The sequence below is a fragment of the Hippoglossus hippoglossus genome, chromosome 3 (genome assembly GCF_009819705.1).
Source record: "Hippoglossus hippoglossus isolate fHipHip1 chromosome 3, fHipHip1.pri, whole genome shotgun sequence".
Taxonomy (NCBI): Eukaryota; Metazoa; Chordata; class Actinopteri; order Pleuronectiformes; family Pleuronectidae; genus Hippoglossus; species Hippoglossus hippoglossus.
In genome coordinates this window covers 25,106,215-25,129,492 of record NC_047153.1, presented here as the reverse complement: position 1 = coordinate 25,129,492, position 23,278 = coordinate 25,106,215, and the positions used below count along the sequence as shown (strand labels likewise).

The following is a 23,278-nucleotide window of genomic DNA, read 5'->3' as shown; positions in this document are numbered from 1 at the left end:
ACCTCACCGACAGGTGAAAAGGAACAGCTGGTGACTCCGTGTGTAGTTACACTCTGCCCAGGCTAACTGCGGAGTCAGCAGTGAAAAGAACCACAGGGTGGAAGGAAGTGGCCAGAGAAAAAAATTAAATAAAACAGTCATCGTGCAAATGTTTAAATAAACCCCATGAAACTGCTTCATTAAATTACAGGTGCACGTGTGGGTGCACAAAACAAGTCCTGTGGTTACACATAAGACACGAGGAAAAGAACTCGTCTTTTTGAAGCAAATGTTTCCTTCCTTCGAATGGGTCCTTCTATCAAACTGAATTTATTTAGGAAATTCTAGACATTTGAATAATTTATTGAATAATTTACTGATTCCACTCACGCACACAAACACATTTACATACTGCAGTGATAGAGAGAGAATAGTTCTTGCAAATCTGTATGTTAGACTAAACACAAACTAGATAAATGGTTTGTAATAGAGACCATGTGTAAGCTGGAATTTGGCGCGTGCATGTGTGTGTGCATGTGTGTGTGTGGCATGATTTTTGTGAAGCTGCTGCTGCTTGGTGTGTTGTGTTGTGATAGCATCACCGCCCGCCTACACAGAGGAATATTGACAGAGCCCAGAGATAAGGAGCTCCTAACAGTATTGGACACTTTCCCTGTGTTGAGTGATTATAAATAGCAGCACCCTGCCAAGAACGCAATCCTCCCATCGCTGACTAGTCGTATTGACGCTTGTTGCCCTCTGGGACTCCAGAGACACTTTGCAGCAGGAGGGAACATGTTCAAGAGAGAGATGAATATTGTCCTAAATCACATCTATCTGCCACGTCCTCCTGCTCCGCCTGCACCGACTACGCTCTTGTGTTGTTTCAAAAGAGACAAATGCAGATCCCACACAGGCCGACGGCAGCACTGGTGCCTGTAGGTGTCTTATACCACTGCCTCACAATATAACAGGTAATGTTTTCCTGCGGAGTGCTGAATTATGCATGTGTAGGAAGGTATAAATGACAGTGAATGCTCCAAAGGTGCCGGCACTTGAAAGGTACAATAAGAGTGAGAGACTGTTTTTACCAGATATCTTTTCACAAGGGGCGCAGACGCAGGAGCTCATGCTGGAGCTCTGTCAACCTGCAGATCTCAAATATCATTATTAGATAAAATTATTTTCTTACAGCCTAATCACAAGTTTCTTTGTATTCCGTGCCCTCTATATTACAGGAATGAGAATTACCAGTACAATATGCATCGCAGTAAATTTGATTGCCCTCGACAGCTAATTCTCGTCTGTCAGTTTTCTCATAAAAACCAGTTAGATTTGTACAATATTCATTAGTTCTATAGAAAGCAGGAGTCCAGGAAAGCGTTCCACTCTGATTTGTCGTAGTAATTCACAGGATTTATGTAATTTATGTTTAAGTCAGGTTCTGATTGCATGAAAACGTTCTGGAAAAGCTGCAGATACTGAGACATGTTCCGGGCTGGTCCTTCAAGACGAGGAGAGAAAAGACGTCATTACAGCCAAATTATGAAGAACAGCATGTAGGTTCTTGTGGAAGGATTAAATGCAGAGGCTCATAGTTTCCTATTCTTTTGCCAGAGAATATTAAACACTCTTCAGACTTTTCCTCTGGAGGTTTACTTGCAGATTGAGTGTTTTCATTTAGCAATGGCAGGGTTCTGTTCTTCATTTCAGTGAGTGCTGCACGCTCAGAATGTAAAGCAGGACCGTGTCGAGGGAGAGCATGTGTCCAGTTAACCTTATAGAGGGCAACAACAATTACAAGCTTATCCTCAACATTTGGGTATAAAATGGAAATAGTTTTGAAGCCAACATCTGCTTTTTTTGATTTAGGGACTAATAACTATCAAACATTGCAATAATGTTATAATCTAATGATTCAGTTTCAAGGACTCAGTGTTCTCTGTGACTCTGCCAGGAGCCCTCTGCTTACCTGCACCGCATTGCTTTGAAGAAAAATGGTCCCCAGGTTTGTTCAGTTTCAAGGATCAAACAGACGCTCCGCTGCTGCATTATTTATCAAGCAGAAACCCCTGAAAATTGTATGTAGCTTGGTGCTAATGAGTACACAGGCCATATTTATTACTGCTGCAGGAAGGGAAGGAGGGGAAAAAAATCTGTTCTGCCTCTCCCCTTGGGTCTTGTTTTTTCTCTCTTAGCCCTACCACTCCTGTCTTACATGATCACTCTGTTATGCAGTAATAAATCTCTGGAATGGAGGAGACGCTGCGTTGACCTCAGAGGATGTCTGTGCCTTCAGTGGGGCCCAGAAAATACAGTCCCTGCATTCTTTTGAGCCAGCTCAACATTTTAGGGAAAAATGTCTAGTTGCCTTGTTGTAGAGTTGGATGAGAAGATGGATACTACTTTCATGGCTGTGTGGTGACTGTGAAGCTACTATGTGCAGTTGGTTAGCTTAGCATGACGTAAAGACTGTAAGCAGAGGGGAACAGGCAGCTTCCCTATAGAGAAAATGTGTTAACTTACTGCTAAACTAAACTAATGGGCTGCTGGATTTAGCCCTATATTAATTAACAGAGTGATATCATCTTCTCATCTAACTATTGGCAAGAGAGCAAATTAACATATTGCTCTGATTTTATTTCTGCATATATAATACAGCGTTTAATGGTTTTGTTTTAATAAAAGTGGACCCATGTAGAAAGCTGCTCACTGTTCCAGGAGACAACATTTCACAGCATGACACAGGGCTCCACTGCTAAAAATGTATCATTCACAGTGCAGTTACACAGTCGTCATCAACATGGAGCCGCCTGTACACACACAGTAATGTACAAGAGCTAAAGACTGAAAGTGTGGATTGAAAATTGCATGATAGCATTATTGCTGTGTGTTTGTGTGTGTGTGTGTGTGTACGTGTGTTTTTAAAAACATTCTGAAAGTTTCACCACCCACCGGCATGCAGCAGCCAGAGTAGATACCACTTTATCTCCACTTGGCAGCAGCGCAGCAGGTATAAACTTAATGGACATCATAGCCTCTAAAAGTGAACTTGTGTTCTCTGCTGTTTGAGCTGGGAGAGCAGAGATAGCAGTGTGGTTAGAGCGGGGGGAGAAAGTGTGTATCTAGATGGTTATCTGGGCCCTTTAAGGTGTCTGGGGCCTCCCAGGGCTCCCTGCCGGCCCCAGAGCGCCCGTCGAAGAGCCCAACTGTGCCAGTAATCTATCCTCCTGCCATGCTGCTGTGCTCTCCACGCCGTTAATCCAATCACTCTCCTGCCACGGTGGGACAGGCAGAGCACTAATCCAGTTTACACAGCAACAAAAAAAAGCCCCAGACTCATTCCTCACTCCCCGCAGAGCATTGCCGGCTTCTCGATGTGACATTGAGTGAGAAAGATGAGGATAATTACAAGGGCAATTATTTTATTTTTATTATGTCTTCAGACTTTTTCCCCCTTTTCCCCCATGTTCCAAGCTAATTGCCATGGCCTTGTCACAAAGACCCAAGGTGATAGCATGCAGTCATTCGGGAAGCAGAGAGTCAGGCGGCTTTAATGCCCCTCGCCACAGTGGTGGTGGAATCATTATCATGCATCTGATGAGGTTTAGCCTTGCGTACAATGGGCAGGGTGGACCTCAGATAAGTCATTTAGGCTAACAGGCTAACTTAATTAATTCTGTTTAATCTTTATAAGGCTCCACAGGGGGACAGATTGGTATACAGCCCCTCACCAACTCCTTCACCTCCCTCTCAGCCCACCTAGCTTGGCTCGGCACAGAGGTTTTGCACAACAGGGGCGACTGGTCTCTGCATCAATATTGGCTTAATGTTGTGTACAGTACTAACACGTGTCATGTCTAATGAGAGCAGGTGGTGTATAAAGTCAGTGTTCATTTAGCCATCAGCTTGCAGGGGAACCCCAGTTAATGAGGTTGAAGGTGAGCGCAAAAGAGAGAACTGCTGCCAGGCTCCTTCGATGCCACAGAATTCCCTCTGGGACTGTCACTAAATACCGCGTGTGTTTGAGATGTAGAGAAAAGCTAACCTGAATTAGGATTTTATCTGTCCTGCCACTGAGGAAAAACACCAACGGCGTCTTCTGTCTTCCAGGGCGATAGATAATACTGTACTCGTTTAGGATGGGACTCAGTCTGAGAGGGTGCTGACAGGAAAGTGTGCGAAAAAAATTAGGAGTTAAAGGATGTTTCTGTGTTTGAGATTATTTTAATGTCTCACATGCTCTTGGGTAAATTATAGAAAAGCTGAATTGTGACATGTGGATCTGGGGAAAATGGCACAGAAGTGTTGTCCTCACTTTACAACCTCACGGAGATGCAGTTGCGAAGAGCAGTTAACCCCTGGTGGGATTCACAGAAGACAGTGGTTGCACTGGGCGGCTCTGAGGTGTGAATGTGTTTAATTGTTTAAATGTGAAGCAGGATTTGGCGAAAAAATAAGCGTGTGCTCAGCAAACCCTCAGGACTTTTAGTTACAGTATATGTAAAAAAAAATGTAATTAAAAAGTTGAAACACTGCTTAAGAACTAAAAGGATTCAACACAACACACAACACTTTGCAAGTGTTGTGTAAAAAATAAGAGTTAAAAATCCAGTAATTAATTATTACTGCCGTCAAGCAGGTTATGTTTTGTTTGTCTCTCTGTTAGTTAGCAGGATTATGCAAAAACTACTGGACAGATTACCATGAAACTTGGTGGAGAGATGTGGTGTGGGTCAGGAAAGAACTGACTTCAATTATGGTGCAGATCCAGGAAGTTTTAATCACTTCTTTAACATTGTGAGATAGGGCGTTTTTTACAATTTTTTCCAAATCTCTTATTTAAAAAGTTAAATCAGCCCTGTTTAGAGGACTAATATGTATTAGCATGTCTAATCAAATGAATTTAAATGTGGTTTCACAAGGGGCCTGTTGGGTCTTGGCGTAGGAATGTCCTTTACTGTCCTAAGTGCTATTCTAGTTGTTTCATGTTTAAAGACAATTTTTGTGCAACACTTTTGTTGTTTTTATTATTCCAGCTCACATCATTACTTGTTAAAATAGATGAAAGAGAAATAAAAAGTGTTTTTAGTGAGGGAGGTCTGGAAGTGAAAAGGAGGTTAATGGAGTGTGATTTTGAACCACAGTCAGCATATAGGTGTTCTGGTAGAAAACCATCTCTAATGGTCTTGTTGAACTCCAGGCCATGTGGACAAATATCGATTTGTGTTTAATGTAAGGAAGGCATACAGCCTCATGATAACAATGTGCAGTAAACACCCAATGCCACACCCCAGTTATCGACTTGTTCCAGACACTCAAGACAAAGTTTCACACCGAGGAGCTCCGAGGTCCAAAGTGGCACAAAACACCAAGAAACATAGTGAAGATTCAATATCCACAGGGTATGAAGTGTCTTGTGGTTTTGCTATGTGAGATGACAGGGTTCTTTAAAGAACATTTGCCTTGTGGGATAAGGTTTATGAAGAATATATGACTTCTTCAAGGTCCTGTCATTGGTTTTCTGAGTTTTGTAGTAACACCAGCACCTCATAGTTATTTAAAGCTCCTCTTTTCAGTGTACATTTCAGCTGACCATGGGCTGACTCCTGCATGCCACTGTGTGCACTGTGGTGAATACTGAGTTGTTTTTTCTTTCATGCCCTAACTTTGTCAAGTCAGTAGTTTTAAAGACATCATCATAAAGCGACATGACTGGAATGTTGTGTGACTGTAGCGCAAATAGTGACAAGCACATAGTCAGCAAACTGATGCAAAAATGTCACATACACAATGATATCGATCCAACGTTTGCCAACTCTAACCACAAGCTGATGTGAGCATAAAAGTGTTTCTTTTAAAAGCTGCACATTATGCTTTTACAGTTTTTTCTTTGTGTATGTAAAAGGTCTTTCAATTTAAAAAGACCATCGTCATCAGTAGGTGTGACATCATGATGCCCCACATTTTCATATCTCATGTTACAGCGACTTGCCTTGCACACTTCCTAACAAAGCAAAGGCAGAGGCCGACACTTCCTACTCGTGCTGGAAGTGGTTGACCAGTCACAACAGAGTGGGCCAGCTGGCCAATCAAAGCAGACCAGGTTCTATCAGGAGGGGAGCCTTAAAGAGACACGAGCTAAAACCAAGTGTTTCAGACAGAGGCTGAAAAGAGGAGCTGCAGGAATGGATGATATGAGGAAATTGACGTGTCTACTGAATATTAGAGCATGAAAACCTTATCATGTAATAACCCAAATTAAAATTATCAAGCTGAATATGAGCATAATACATCTCCTTTAAATTTTAGTGATGCCACCTAGATAAATTACGAATTGCTGTCACAAGTACAGTCCAGGGCATCAGAGAAGGTCACAGACAGGACAAGTACAGCCAAAGGAACAAAGGCCTCATACTCAACAACTAGATTTAGTGAAGTGAACAAACAGGAGAAGGTTCTTCATAAATGCCCAGGAAGGAGCAGCCTTTTGACAGTTTGACAAATCTCATGTTTCATTAAAACATCCAGAATTTGAATCTTCCGCATCAAGCTGACACGACGAGACTGTATTTGACTTTCAAAGGATCATTTTAAATGAGTGCACTATGCAACTAGGAGGTAATTAGTATGATTTTAGTGGTTTTTAAAAAAATCAATTCTTTGAAATGCCTCATAGCTGAAGACACACAGATGTTGGAGCTGGTTAATTGATTTGGGAGAAGAGCTTATGATTGAATGAATGAAATTATTGTGTTGTAACCCAGAAGTGCAGCCTCGAGCTAAGAGGGCGTCCTCCTAATCATGATGTCAGAGCTCACGGTGTGGGACTCTGCATTTGGTTTGGTTTGGTCCTAATGTACAGAGAATGAGCTCGGATGTGTGGATGGATGGAAAAAATATTAAGATTAGCCTATAGCAAGGTGAAAAGGGGAACTAGATGACAGATAAGTGATGACAACAGCGAGTGATAGGAAAACAAATGCCATACTATAAGTGGTGTCTTGTGTTATATCTCCAGTGTTAAATATATCCCATTCATATTAAAAATATATTTTGTATTATTTGTTTGTAGCCTGCCTTGTATTAGATTGCATTCTGTGTTTCAAATCTGATTATCTGTTTATGAAATTTCAATGTATTTGCTTTTTTTTTAATTGTACCAATTTATTTTGGTTACCACTGCATTTTTACATATACAGTTTATACTGTACAGTCTCCGTTCTATAACAGATGGTTGTATATTGTTTATGAGGATTTTACAGTTAAACAGATGAAGGTTCGTTTGTAAGTGGCCCTTAAATTAAGATGTTCTCTTGTGTAATTCTATTAGGACAGAAAATAGGTACAGCGACAGTTGGCAGAGACAAGGGGAAGCTTCCAGTGTCTCTGGCACCAGCAGCCTCCACATCAAATCACAGCAGCATGTTAATAACATGATATGTCAATAGTGAACTTTGACTCCTGAACTTCATTATCACATTAATTAAAACTGTGTGAGGCTCCTGAGCTGAAACTTGCAATACGTTTCTGCTCTTTCCGACATCAGTCATGTCCAGCTGATCAGCGCCACTGACGTGAATGGGAAATAGATGTAATAGATTTTAAAACAATGTCTGCTAATGGAAGCTGAGAGCAAGGAAGATTAATGGATGATTGTTTAATTGATTAATATCCAGCCTCATTGGGTTTACAGTGAAGGGACTTCATTTCATGTTCTGCTGGTTTGCAGACTGTAAAGAGCTTCCTGTTGAGATCTCCGGTGCCTCGGCGGTTACCTCACTTAGTGCAAACATGCTTTTGAATGCACAAGGTGAGCGATAAAAACAGAAATCAGGCATTTACATTAGCAGCTATTTGAACTCTTTTACCATGATAGTGCATGTGAGCATACAGTCCATTGAGCTGTTTTCTTAACCCCTTCTCTGAAGGCGTCTTACATTAAAACTAATTAGAATATATTCAATTCCATGCTCTGAAAGCTTTTGATCCTCCGTCTGATGCCTGATACGTCTGCAGAGAAGCGACCACAGATTGCTGTTTTCATAAAGAACAAAGGGACGCTTTAATTCCATAACCTGAGGAATTTCACATCCCATGATTCAATACATACAGTGCGGGTAGATAAGTCAGCGTTTTCCTGTGTCGCATAAGTGTCTCCATCCAGCAGCGCAGCATACATTTATGAGACGCTAAGCCTATTGTATCAGTTACATATGAGGACAGTTAATCCCCAGACGCCTGGGAGTTGTGTTGATGACTACATTTCCTAATCTGTGTTTTGAACTCCATCCTCTCTTCTCTCGTCCTCAGGTTGGAGGACACACCATGCTACCTATTCGCTGGATGCCTCCAGAGAGCATCATGTACCGGAAATTCTCCACGGAAAGCGACGTCTGGAGCTTTGGAGTCATCCTGTGGGAGATCTTTACTTATGGGAAGCAGCCTTGGTTTCAGCTGGGTAACAACGAGGTACAAAGAGCCTGAAGCATGTTGTTCATAAACATTATACATATATGAAAGGCTGTGCTGCAGGCCGTCACGCACATAGTGAAAAGGTATTGCTCCAGATTATCCACTGGGAAATATTGGAATCTTATTTTCCATTTCGAAATGTCAAGTAAAGGTGTTAATTGCAAACACCTACAGATGGTATATTTAACATTGCCTTATTAAAGAATGAAAGAAGTAGGATGTAACTGAGCAGATTGGTCCTCCCTCATTGAGCATCTGGGGTGAGGAAATACTCCCCCTTGCTTCAGCGGAATTGAAAGCGCAAGCTTTTTAATCGTAGATTTAAACGAATGTCTCCATTCTGGATCTCATACCACCATCGTGTTGTCTCTCTTCCCTCTCCGAAGCTCATGCTGGCCCTACGAGGTGATAAATTGCTTCTGCTTAGCCTTCAGACAAGATGCTGTGTTACATAACCGCCATGATTGGTTTGTTTTTTCATTGGAGGCTCTGCTTTGAATCAATAAAATTGAATTAGGATTACTCTTGTAAAGCGGGCATATTGAGAAAATTAAATTGACCTAAAACAATAACCTGGCATGTGGCACACACAGCACCTTTGCGTATTTCAATTGAAACATCAATATGTTCACGGGGATGACACAAATGAACATTTCCACATTTATATGAATCGTGAGGACGAGGAGTTTTGGGAAATTTTAAATGAAACCTTGCTGATGAAGTGACTTTACTAAAACGTTATGACGCTGTGAACAGTACTTTGTCAGAAGGGTAGATCCACCATCTGTTTATCCAATGTCAGTTTGTCTCCAGGTTGCTTTACATTGGAATATTGTGCTTATTATCATCATATTACTAAGTTACACATTACTCTAAGCATTATAAAAAGGCGTCTGTGACGATCATAAATTATTACGTGGAAACTGTCAAAACAAACGAGCCAGGTTCTCCTCCAGGCTCTGTCCCCACATTCTCCTGCACAGAGCTGCACGGTTGACTTTTACAGGCAAACTGCTATGTTTCCAGACTCTGTTCAAACCGACAACACCTCACTAGATTTCACTGGAGGTTCCAAAGATATGAGATGTGTGAATTATGGGGGAAACTTGTATAAAATGATGTGTTAGACATGGAGAACATAACAGCACAGCCATAAAAACGTGGAGTGGAGGTTTGTGTATTTCACTTTGAGCTGGAACAAGCTGATTCAGAATATATACGTGACACTGGGAGACAGGTAGAGAAAGATAAAATGTAATAATCTCAAAGCCATTCAGGGGAAACAAGGAGAGAAAGCTATGTGGTATATGTTCACATATTGTATTTGTAGTTGTAGTAAAAGATGTTGCATCTCCTGCCTGGGACTCCTCAGTCACAGCGGATCACAATCCAGTCTGTCACATGTGCCTGCAGCTCAGTGCTCAGCGTCCATTTGAGCTGTTGTTAGGTGAGAGGTCTGGAGTCGAGCTGTGTTTTGTGATCGTATGACGAGGGTGACAATTCACAACCTTGTCTGTCTTTTCCCTTGTCTATCTGCAACAGTAATGATATTTGCAGTTTTATAGACATTTCATACACATACTCTTGATCGTGAACCCTCAAGCTATCGGCACTTCTGGTCTTAAAATCCTTGATGGCCAACGTTCACATAATCAGTAGCTTATATTTATACTTGCACCAGTTTATCCAGTGGTCACCATTTTGATGTCAGTCTTTCAACTAAGTGTTTCCATGATCACATTCAGCAGACGTCACACAAAATAGGGTTTCTATATGGACAAAGTAGAAACTGAAGTGAGCCATACTGGTTTAAAATCAAGTAATGTAATCCTAATAATCTGTTTGAGGTCCTGGAGACACAGAAGTGATTTTGTGTTTCTAAAGTCAGCTACAGAAAATAATACCTTTTAGAGTCTCACAGACCTCATCTGTTTTCAAATACTCCGTATCTGTGTTTGGTGCTCACAGTATATTTTACTATGTTGAAGCAGGGAGTAAGACCTTTCCAGGGTCTAACTGTATCACTAGTAGTATCTGTGAATGACAAAGAAAAGCAAATGGTAACATGTAATATAAAACAAGCTGTATATTTGGTCTAATTTATTATGATCTTTTTACCGTTTTTTGTCACCATCATCAGATGTGCCAAAGGATGATGCCTTCAATATCTCTCTCACTTTTAGATTAAATATATGAAGGAAAAAAGTTTATTTTACATTAACATTATTATTATATACAAGTGTGGGGCCACGAAAAAGAAGAAGTAAAGCCTACGTCAATAAAGACAAAATTAAAGAGAAAACTCTACAGATCATGACGTACATGGACCAACATCACATGCTGAATGAGTTAGTACAATGATTGGAAATGCTCATTATTTGTTTTAATCTCAACCCTACGTCAGCACCTTTTAATTTGATGACTGACTGGAAATGGTAGGTAGTGTCAGAGGAGGTAATTATAATTGTGCAACACTGTAATAGAAAGTGCAGGAAAATAAATTGCCCACATAATCTATAACCACAGCCCTGTCACCTGGTGAGTTGTGAAATGATCAGAAAAGTTTTCCGCAGCTAACAAAATCAGTGCTGCAGTAAAAGAGCTGGATTTCCCCCTAAGTCGTGTTTGTTCCCGGAGTCGCCTGAGTATTCTGTCGGCTGCAGCCTTTACCATCGGTCGAATGTAATGTTTGCGACCTGCGGATTTATGCAAAGAGCCTCCAGGTTACTTTGCAAGAGTTGATCCTCTAACAGCTCAGTCTGGAGCCAGCCTGTCTATACGACTGACTGAATATAACAATTGAACAAAAGAGTAGGTGGTTTACCTTGGTAAAGAGACGAAACAATGATTCCTCACAGGTTTGTTTTAATATTTTGTGTAGTTTCAGTTTGGTTGACAGTCTTTGAGTGTAAACAACAGTAAGGTCATGTTTATTTAAACACGGATTAGGTTTGTTGTACAGTCTTTCCAGAAATTAGGCTTCAGATAGCAACCGATATGCTTTGTTCTGTGTTGTTGTGCTGCTAGATCACAAGAGCATGAAATTGCAAAGCACCATAGTTTGTGGCTGTTTTTCCTTTTCAGTTGACTTTGTAATTATTGTGCAACCTAAAAAATTAAACACGTAAAAAAAGAATTACACATTCAAGCTAATGTCAGTATCTATGTACTGTCTATACTGTATACATTGATTTATTGTATACACAAAATTGTACATTTTTTTCCGTGCATTTTTTGTGCAGCCATCGTCCTTACAAACAAATAAACCCATGTCCATTCTCCTAAGAGACCATGGCCTGTAAATGACACAAGTAATGCAGTCAAACTGTCACAACAGCAGTGAGTTACTTAGCTGATAAGTGCTCAAGTCCGACAGATCAATTACCTTATTAGCAACATCTTAAACCTCCATCCTCACATATAATCACTGTTATTGTTATTTTGTGTTGTGGGACAGGGAGAAAAATCTTGTTTTGCCTTAACATTGCACAGATTTAAGACTGAATGCATTCTGTTTATTTCTTTCATCTCAGTTTCATTAGTTCAAAGCTCAGAGGACAGTCTCCTCAGTGTCACCGCTTTCTCATTATGAGCAAACCAAAGCAATCAGTCAGTGAAAATCGTCTGTCTCACTCCACTGCCCTCTCTCCTCTGCAGGTTATTGAGTGCATAACCCAGGGTCGGGTTCTGGAGAGGGCACGGATTTGTCCTAAGGAGGTGTATGACATCATGCTGGGCTGCTGGCAGAGGGAACCGCAGCAGCGACTGAACATTAAGGACATTCAGAAGGTCCTGTTCGCCATGGGAAAAGCCACGCCGGTCTACCTGGACATCCTGGGCTAGCAGCAGCCGCGGATGGCCCGTTCCTCGCCAGACAGACAGATGGACAGAGACATACGGACAGACCGACACACACGAACCCAGGAATAACCAAACCAACCTGCTCCACTGTCGAAAAAACATCTACAATGTTTGGGAAGGACTTAAGTGCCTGCAACACTTTTGGATATAGTGGATAAAACGTATTCAAAAAAATAACAAAAAAAAACACGCACTTTTACATTTTGTTTACTTGCGTATAAGATGTACAGGTTTGAAGAAAACTTTTTTTCCCCTCAAAAAACTGCAAAAATACACAAAAATGGAGACAAAAGGGAAGCAATGTAGACTGGCAATAGGAAAATGGCCACAGTTTGATTCTACTATAGAGAGAACACATCAGAGTTAAAATCTATCCTGGGTTTGGTTTTATGAATATATATATAGAAATATTACATATATTTTATATTTATTTCTTTTTGTCAAGGTGTTGGAGGGTCTATCATGTTTGTTGCTAAGGGCTCGGCCCTGTCCGAAGACGCCACTGACCAACTATTGGCAGGGACTTGATGATGGAAGCCTTACTTGCACTCTGATTGGCCGGCTGAGCTTTTAATGGGAACTCTGCTTCTGTGGAATTACACTGGATGGTTTGAAAAAAAGGAGCACTCCGTAAAGGACCTACCCAATCAGACAACTGACAAATCTATTTTAATTTAAATATAATGTACATATTGTAAAATTCTATGTGTCAAAATTATGTTAACTTATTTTTTCGGACGTTATTTTAGTTCTTTTTCTGACTGTGATCTGGGTGGCTAAAGTTTAAAGCTATGGTAATTGTTTTCATCTTACACTAGAGGAGATTTCTCTCGGCAGTTACCTGTGTCAGTGCTGGTAAGTTGTCGTACGTGCTGAAGGTGAATAGATTTTGAAAAGCCCACTGACGCTGAATCACAGACTTTGGAGAACAGGGACGACTTGGAGCCATGGTTCAACACGACACTTTTCCAAAGAGGTTAGGAAACCTCATGCTCACTTTTTCCAGTTCATTTACACCACAGCCCACAACACATACACACGCTTTGAGAAACTATCCTGTCATTTTTCAGGCTTTATGGTGTAAAACTGCTTTTCCACTCTAAAGAAAACATTTTTGTAACTGAGATTATAAATCATTTGTGAGGCACAGGTGTGCGCCCTGCATACACAGGCTACGGAAATCTGTAAGAGAAAGAAAAGGTTCGACATTTTGAGAAAATGCAATTATTTACTCTCTCGCTGAGAGTTGGATACTGCTCCTATAATCTGTCAGCTCAATATGAAGCTACAGCCAGGAGTTAGCTTACCTTCGCATAAAGTCTGGGAGCAGGGAAACAGCTCGTCTGGCTCCTTTCAAAGGGAAGAAAATCTGCCTACCAACACCTCTAAAGCACCTTTAACATCAGCAGGTTGCGAGAGCTGAGGGGAAATCACAGTTTCCAGGCTCTGATCCAGAAGTAAGAACACATCTTTCAAATGTACACACATTTATGACAAGGCAAATGACCTGGATTTGAACAGAGCCTCAACCCCAACATCATTTCCCAAAAGTCCATGGGTGAGTTGAGCAGCCTCAGCTGGTGAATAAAATTGATAGGGATGAAATCATGGAGTTTGTTGAAATTACAAAGGCTTGAACTTCTAACAGCCACGGCTGTGGTAGACAATGATTTATCTATAGACCGTTACCACAGGCTTCATTGTGTTTTTCAGAAAGACAGAAACTAGATTGAGTTACAGAAGCTAATGGAACAGAGGTTAGCTCGAACATAGTCCTGCTTCGCCAGACCTATTTTCACAGTGCTGACACAGCACTGTGAAAATAGGTCTGGGCCGTACCATTATCATTCTGCTCTTGGGGGAAAAAACAGTCATAATCACAAGTGTCTTGGGTGCTGCTGAGCCCAGGATGCAGTGACAGTGTCCCTGAAAAATAGTGTGAGGAAGGAGAGGTTGTTCTTGTGGAACATTTCCACACGGGGAGTGCACACAAAAAAGTAAAAGGCGAATGTTGTCTGCGTAATTGGACAATCCAAATATTTATGAAACTAGCTAAAAACCTATAGGGCATTTTCAGCTTATAGGTTGTTTGCTTGAATGTTGAGGTTGTTTCGTATAGTGAAATGGATTTTGACATTGGTAACAGATTGAAAATGGAAGTAAAGAAGAATGCTGCGTGAGAAACTGGTTTATATCCAGTGTCAATGGGTTGAGTCAGACTAGCCCTGATATGATTGCGAGTTAGCCTCAGCTCTCTATATTCTGTTTGTTTGACCTACAACCACCTAAATGTAAAAAGTTTTAAAAGTAACAATGTCACCACAAGGCTGCCGACTTTCTCCCTAAATAAACAAGATGTAAATCAGTGAGTTTTAGCCATGCTAACAGGCTAATGTTAGCATTCGGACAGAGGCAGGTTTACTGTCCCCTTGTTTCCAGTCTGTCCTCAGCTAAGCAGCTACTAGGAATTCTTATTTACCCCACAGCCATTAGAGTAGTGTTGTTTTTCTCATTGAACTTTTGGCGACAAAACTAAATGATGTATTTTCCATAATGTTGAACTATTGCTTGATTGGTTATCATCAGTATCCTGCCAATTCACAATCCATGAAAAGAAAAACAAAGGCTTCCTTTCTCACATTTCATTTCAAACAACTAAATGAAAACATTACTTTATTTTATTACCCATATAATCTTTATTAACTGTACGTGACTCACATTCACACGTTTTCTTCCTCGCACTCGTGGCCTTTGCATGTTTAGCGATGATGAGGTTTCACGCCCATCCTTTGCTTTGATAAAAACCTCTTCTGTTAAACCAGAGAGGCGCCACTGAAGCAGGTAGATACTCTTGTTAATTTATGGACGGTACATCAAAAATAATAATTACTGAAGTGGATCAGCTAATTGTGTTGCTGTGCGTATTCCATTAATTCTGAACTGGAAAACATGAAGAGTTTTGTTCCAAAATGTGACAGAAAAGCATGACCCCCCCCCCCCCCCCCCCCCAAAAAAAAAAGCTTAACTGGAAAAAAAAGATTATCCAAAAAGTAAAACCAAATGTTATTAGTTTCAACGAACCATTGGTCATTAAGTGCTCCGTCAACAAAATTAGTTAATTTTTACAGAGGGGATCTTATAGATTTCTCTGACATGAATTACAAACCTCAGGCAAAACAATTATTTTATGATGTATCTGGATATCTAATGTTTTGAAGTGGAACTCTTCACATCTCTTCCCTATTATCTTGACATGGATTCTCACAGTATCACAGTGTTGTCTCTGTTCCCCCTTGGGACTATGTAAATCATTAATGAGCATTCAGTTATTTCAAGTGTTTTATATGAAAGGCAGGATCAAATCCAATGAGTTACCCAAAGCATTGAGTTTTTGTGTATTCTCTTGTGGTAAAGATAAATGCTTAAAGACATTATGACACAGACTGTGAGCATTTGCAGGGTATTGTAATCCTTTCATGGTGAGTTGAATATTGTTTAGAACATTCTTTCTTTTTTTCTTTCTTGGATGAACTAACTGAACACTTTTTGAAGCAAAGTTGGCATATTACAATGTACACATGTTACAGAATATAAAAATGTGGTATAACAATTGCAGTATATAAAATACTGGTATTCCATGATAGATCTTTGTATTAATGTGACTCTCTTAAGAAAATGTCTTCAAACAATCCGACGATCTCCTTTTCCATTTTGTCCTGTCTTATAAAGATGTGTGAATTTGACTAAATCTTGTCTTCATCTAAATCTCTCAGAGAGCTGAACAGCATGTGTTCAGTGTGTTGTCTGCTTTTCTTCTATCCGCTCCTGAAGAGATGGAAGAAGATGATTCTTTTATGACCGAGGTCACGACTGGCTACAGATCAGTGGCTGTGGAGTTTGTATAGATTTTGTGTTTTTCTGCTTCAGCAGGACAAGCTTTTCTTAATATAATGCCACAGTATGAAAGACCATATTTTGTTTGTTTCTGTGGCCCAATCAATGCACTTCTACAAATGTGGGTTTTTTTCACACATATTTTCAAAATAGGCACATTTCATCTTTGGTAAAATTCAACAAATCCGCTTAGAAACCATAAAAGCACCTTTTTATAAGGATAAGCTGTTACCTAATCATCATCTGATGATTTTCTCCTCAGTATTTAGTTAATTTATGTCTGTGTATCCATGGTTACAGTGCAAGCAGGAGCCAAGTGCACTCAAAGTGTAGCCCATAGCCACTTTACATCACTAACTCCAAGGCAACGTGTTCCCTCCAGTTTACATCAGTTCACTGTTGTCCCAAAGCTCAGAGCAGGGTTTATTAACAGAATTTAGAAAAGTGAAGTGTTTATTGTTGTGGGAGGTTGAGATGTTTCATCGATCATTTCATTTATATCCCTGGAAAGCTCTCTGTAGCTATTAATATGCAGATATTCGTAGAACAAACATTTAGGCAATAGAGGGAACAGCGCAGCATCATGCATCTCTTTAGAGGAGGATTTAACTACCCCTAACCTGTGTTTTTGCATTTGTCTTAGAAACACTGTCAATCCATATAATCATACCTCCAACATGGCTGATAGGCCAGTTTATCACTGTATTGCATATACATACATTCAGATCAGATATATACAGACATTTTCTGCATTCTGCTTACATTTTCACTTGATCTTAGTGCTCTACATTAGGGCTTGTTTTCATTTAAAGATCTTTGCATTATTAATTCATAAGTTAAAGGTATAGTTCACCGAAAAATGAAAATTCACACATCATCTATCATCACCACTATGCCGACGGAGGGGTGGGTGAAGTGTTTGAGTCCACAAAACACTTTTGGAGTTTCAGGGGTAAACAACAAATTCAATACAATGGAAGTAACTGGTCACATCATTTACACTATGTTTTAAGTGTCCTCTACCGAAAGTAGCGATGCTACAGGAACTAGCAATGCTACCGCGCACTCCAGGCGTACCCTTGAGCAAGAGCTTGTGTGCGTGCAAACGTGAACATGGCTCCAGAGGAGGATAACAGTTTAGGCTAAAAACACAGTGTAAATGACTCCAAATATGAATGTCGGGGCTTAGGACACTTGGATGACACCACAGGAGCAGTATTGAGGCATTAAATGTTTTTTTACGTTTGAAGAAGTGGTCACCATTTACTTCAATTGTATTGGATTTGGCTGTATCTCTGTTTACCCCTGAGACTCCAGAAGTGTTTTGTGGATTCAAACACTTCACCCACCCCTCCATCGGCACAGTGGTGAGTAGATAATGAGTGAATTTCCATTTTTTCAGTGAACTATCCCTTTAATAAAAAATGGAAAAAAGACGGTTTCTCCGTCTCTCTGCCCCCTTGATCAAATCCACTCCAAAAGTTAATGGGTCCTTCTACCAAGTTTCAATAAAAATCAGTTCTGTAGTTTTTGCGTAATCCTGCTAAAAGACAGACAATCAGCAATGAAATCATTACATAACAAATATGTAACTAAGCAGAAGAACAACTGCAGATTGAGCTTCTTGCTCTGAAGTGAGTCACATGTCCCTCGTGAAAGAAAAGAAAAACTTCACATGAAATCCCCTCAGGTGAGGAGCATGATAATTTGAACTTTATATTATTTGTGCCCATGTATATGAACATATGTTCTGCAGTTAACATGACATGTAAACACCACCACAGTCTGTCAATGAACAACAAACATGTTTAGTTTTATCAATGTCCACACATGAGGTGACAGTCGTCTCCTCAGCGTTTTAGCAGCAATCTAACAAACAATTGGAAGATGGAGACACAGTCGGCGGCGAGGGATTTGAGGTCAGTAAGCAGTGTGCTATGATGGTACTACTGTAATTGTTTATTGATTTACAATTACACAGTGTTGTGTGTGTTAGGTTTCACTCTGTATGTGTGAGCTTAGGTTTCTGGGTGTGTGTGTGTGTGTGTGTGTGTGTATGCTCATAATTGTGGTTTAATCTTGAACGCCGCAAGTGTCTAGTTTCAACCTCTGTGTGCTCCGAATGTAACATCAGCTGTAATATCAGCTTGACAAATGGACTCACAGAAGACAAAACGTAAACAAGCACTTTAACTAAAAGTCACAGGAGTACAGTTACACACACACACACACACACACAAACACACACTGTAGCTGTGAGTGGAATCCATTCAATCTCCAACAATTGGTTCTCTTTGAAATAGTAGTTTATAATTGTATCTACCACATCGAGTACAAAAGTCTGGCATCACTTCCCACTAAACTCCTGGACAGAGACATTTGATGTTTCAGTGTTGTAGGCATCACACAATACGGCTTATATAAAATGTTTAGGGTAGATTTGTTTAATTAAATACACTGCTGATGTAAGTGAGACAACCAAAGTCTGAGAGGAGATGATTTAACTTTTAAAGTAGTTTCATAGTCTCTGGTCTGACTTTTTATCTGTATTTTTGTTATTTTATATACATGCTTCAAGTGTGTCAGGTGGAACTTCGAGGAGAGTTTCAGGACATCAACTGTAAATCATACTTACTTCATCTTACAGCTGATAATTATCCACTGCATTTTTTAGGCCTGTGATAGGTGTGAAATAGAATCACAATGATAGTTTATCCACTTGGTTTAATTAGAGTTGAAGTTGAACGCTCGTTGCATCGGAGACTGTACAGAAAAGTGTTGTTCCTTCATAATGCAGAGTACAGACATGTTAATCACTTCATCTAAGAGGTCAAAATCATAACCTGAAGCAGTGGGTTGTTCCTGCTGTACGATAATTAACGAGTTATCACTTCACTATACCTACACTCATTTATAATAACAATGTAAGACAGATCCAGGTAATTATTAAGCCCGGAAGAAGAAAGGATGTCACTAGGGAAATGATGTAACTCTTAACTTAGAGCAAACTGTGTTCAACACTTTGTGACACTGCTCAGACCAACTCTGTTATTACTGCTGAAGCAAACGTGAACACGCTCCATCATTTGTTTCATTGGCAGCAGCTGAACACAGGGTTAAAAACAACATCATCCACACCTGAACATGCGTGTGTCACCAATTACAATTAGTAAATTAATCATAATGAGGAAACCATAATTACAGTGATCAGTGTAGAGAGGCTTTGGTTTTACTGTGCAACTACAGAATAGGTTAATGTAGATGAGAGGTTTTTTAGGGATGGACGTGTGTGTGTGGGGGGGGGGGAGGCGGGAGATAGACTTACTGCAGGAGGTGAAAAGGACAGGTGCATGCTGGTCATCCAAATACAAGAGGAATTTAGTGACTGCAGTTTAACCTGAAGAGTTTGTCAAATTATTGACATGGTCAGTGGTTGGATCAGAAGCAGCTGAAAGCTTTAACACATTGCAGTGCCTGACTGCTGCAGTTTACATGAACAATCAAGATCTTCTCTCTTAATTTGGACAAATTGGAACACGCAGACACAGTGGACATACATACATAAAGCTGTTTAGAAAGTATCGGAAAAAGATGCTCCTTAGAACTTCCCTAAGAATCAACATATATTCAAACCTATTTCAGGATACATGCAATCCAGTGACAGTGGGCTGTACATACATGAATACAGTGTGAACAGGAGCAAATGATATCTAAATCAGCCGACCTCAACTGTGCTAATTTGCCAAATTTGCCAACAGATGTAGTAAAAAAACAAAAAAACAACAGGCTCAACATGTAGCCCACAGAACAACGTGATTACTGCTGGTTGTGACAGGTTTCTGCACAGCTGGCTTGATTTTGTCTGAGGGGGGTCCCAAAATATTTTGAACAGCCCCTGATGTAGACCACAAACAGAAACGTGTCCCACTGTGACATTTAACACAAGCAACTACTGGTGCTTTTTTTTGTGATGTTTGATGATTGATGATTAGTGTTTGGTTCTCATACAAACCAGCTGCTTACTTCAGTGAACAGCCTCCCTCATGCTTGTGATGTGAACACTTCTGCTGTAGACTGTATTTTCAGTGAATACCGTACGTTGTGTTGATATGATGATAAGTGTGATAATAACCAACACTAGTGTCGGTGTGCTGTAAACAAAAACACGTGATCTCCGCAGCAGAATGAATACGATACAATCTGCGTCTGCCTGATGCTCCACCCGTCATCTGAATGCTCCGGAGGTTTCTGTGCAGAGAATCTCCTGCTGAATCACTCTTATCCAGGTTTTAAGGACATAAAATACGTCCATGGAAGTGAATCACTCCTCAAGCGACACTCTGTTGTCTTTGGTCAAAACAATCCTGAACTGTATTCAGCTGTGTCAGCTCGCCTTGGATAAACTCACACTGAACATCATCAATAACGGTGGCGGCTTTATAGAAAACACAAGGACAGGAAATGGAGGCTAAGGATTAACTGCGTCTGCTCTTTGGTGCAAAGACGAGGAGGTGCGCTCATTTGTGAGGGAGAGGCTGTACAAACAAAAGGAGAAGCCTCTCCGAAGCTCATTATATAATCCTAATACCGCACTGTTTTCATACCCGCACATACGCAAGCAAATGTACTGACCTTGAATGCAAAATTGCCCACTGCTATTTGATCAAAAATGTTTCTTCCGTCAGATGAGTTGAGGAATCATAATCTTCTGTTCTCCCTCACAGCAGTCTCTGGTGCTATCACACTGTAAACACTGTGTGTGGGTTTTTTTTCTGAGTACCTGAACCCAGAGCAGCGTTCTCACCACCCAGGGAGACTTTGCCTTTGACTAATCCCCAAGGCTTTCTTATCAAGTGTGATTGAATAGTCTTCAGTCCCCAGACGACGGCCTAACCTCTAGCTCGCCTAATTTCTATTTCTGCATCTCTTTCCTTTCTTTTCTCTCCACAACAAGGTATTGGTGGGAAACAGAGACCTGTTAACTGTTTACCCCCGCCAACGTGCACATCGTTTCCCCAGTGGGCGTGCGTTTGAAACATGAAAGGCCTCGAACAAAATGGAAAATTTCCACTCCATTTGCCATGCAGCCAATCAGTGCGCAGTGACCCAGATAAGGAGTGTGATATTGATGATGACAGCAATAAAGACATATTTTCACCAGCAGCCTTCTTTCTAATTAGGTTGATCTGCAGAGAAAATAAATGAATTTTGACAAAATGCAAAAGAGGTGGTGTGCGGGGAGGATTAGACAAGAGAGGGTGACGGGAGGGGGGGAGACGAGATTCACAGGGTTCCTGGGGGTTAAGTGACTCCGCCGTTGGGGAGCGGGTGACAAATACCACTGAAATGAGATTCTGTGACTTCAGGTGCCTCCTAAATATGCTGTTTGGTCAGGGTAATTGTTCAGGGTCAGACCGGTGATAGTCACTGATGATGCTGTGGTTTAGCCTCTCTCACTGAGCTGCTACACTTCGGACAAACCATCATATTCACAGTATTTAAAGTGTCTCTGCTGCTTTTTCAGGCTGCACATTAACGGCTTGTGTTCTATGAGAGAGAATTCACTCATTATAACTAAAAGGAAAACTAAAGGGTGGCCGTAGTCTAGAGGGCAAATGTCTACGCTGATTAGAATACCAAACCAGTTTTAAAAAGCAGCAAGATATAGACATTGAGCAAAGAAAGACGATAATTGATCATTTGGTACATTGGGTTGTTTTTCAGTATCATTTAAAATTGACCCCCCGTACAGAATAAAGCTGCAATTAAGGCACAGTTTCCAAAAACCTCACTGTAATTTTCGTGTAATTTCATGGAGTCTGGTTCATAAAAGCACTTTGCTTCTTTTGTGTGTCTTCTACTCAGAATGTGCTGTGAGTCACAGAAAGAAGAAGGAAATGTTAGAAATCAAAAAAATAAACAATGTGCTTATGGATGTCTGATGGTATGTTGACCATCAGTCTAACTCTAATAGAGTTATTTTAGTTAAGTTATAATCCATACAATTTAATATCATTTATTCTGTTGTGGATCAAAAATATCCAACCAGGGAATATTTCATTCCCAAGAGGAATATAAATGGTGCACAAACTAGATGTTATTTGGACGGCAAAAGTAGCATGTGCATATAATCCAGAATACTATTCCGCTTATACAACTAGATTGCTTGGATAAACAATATGTCTTCTAACATGAGCTACCATTACTGGTATCATTATAACGGTCATTGCTACTCCCTTCATCCCTTTAACCATTGATCACATCACATCTCTCCATTGTGTTGATGTCCTCATTTTCCTGCTACAGGGGCTTTATTTCCTAGTGTTTCCTCACTCTTGTTGAGGTTGAAGGGCAGAGGATGTTGCACCTTGTTAAGTTCTATGAGGCAAATTGAGAACCCAGAGAGAACCCATGCAGACACGGGGAGAACATCGAAACTCGACTCAGAGAGATGTTAACCTGCCACGCTCCTGCTTCCCTATGTCTGTATTTGTTTAATGTTTTTCATTAGAAATGAAACAATGACAACAGTTGTTGATGCTGATGCTGTTTTTCACTTTCAACTGCTTCTGGTTATGTCAAAGAGGAGGTTGGCACTGTGGCCACGGTGCACAGGAAGCAGCCATGCAAGCAGGTAAGCAGGTTAGCAGCCGGTGCCAGGAGGAACAGTCATGCATGGCAGCGCTGAAATACCATCCTCTTCACTTTCTCCTGGAGGGAGCGAGGAATCAGATGCTGCATTAAGTTTCCACAGCGGATGGGAAGACGGGGGACGTCACCCCACAGCAATCCACTGCACAGTTGGCAGGTGCTGACATCTAGATTAACCTCGGACTGAGTCCAGTTCCTCTGGAAGGCAGCGTCTTATTAGGATGCACAGAAAGAGCTCATATCCAATCCCTGGCTTCTGGAGCCCCCAGGTACTGCCCCTCGGCCGCTGACCTGTCGATCAAAGGGTCTTCAGGACATTGCTGCGAGGATGGAAGCTAACTGAGACCTTTAGCCCAACAGTGACTGAGTCTCCTCTAATTCATATAAGTTTGACTTCTCTTTATGGAATGCATTTATT

General features: G+C 40.7%; 1 protein-coding gene across 6 annotated transcripts in view; it reads left to right on the top strand.

The window, feature by feature from the left end:
* ntrk3b (neurotrophic tyrosine kinase, receptor, type 3b) overlaps nt 1-16,281 on the top strand; it is a 167,786-nt gene extending 151,505 nt beyond the window's left edge. For all 6 annotated transcript variants that reach the window (XM_034571640.1, XM_034571629.1, XM_034571651.1 and 3 more), the window contains 2 exons: nt 8,293-8,451; nt 12,112-16,281. In XM_034571640.1, the coding sequence (XP_034427531.1) occupies nt 8,293-8,451; nt 12,112-12,297 (345 nt within the window). In that variant the 3' untranslated portion in view covers nt 12,298-16,281. The remainder of the gene's footprint in view (nt 1-8,292; nt 8,452-12,111) is intronic.
* The last annotated feature ends 6,997 nt before the right edge of the window (nt 16,282-23,278 follow it).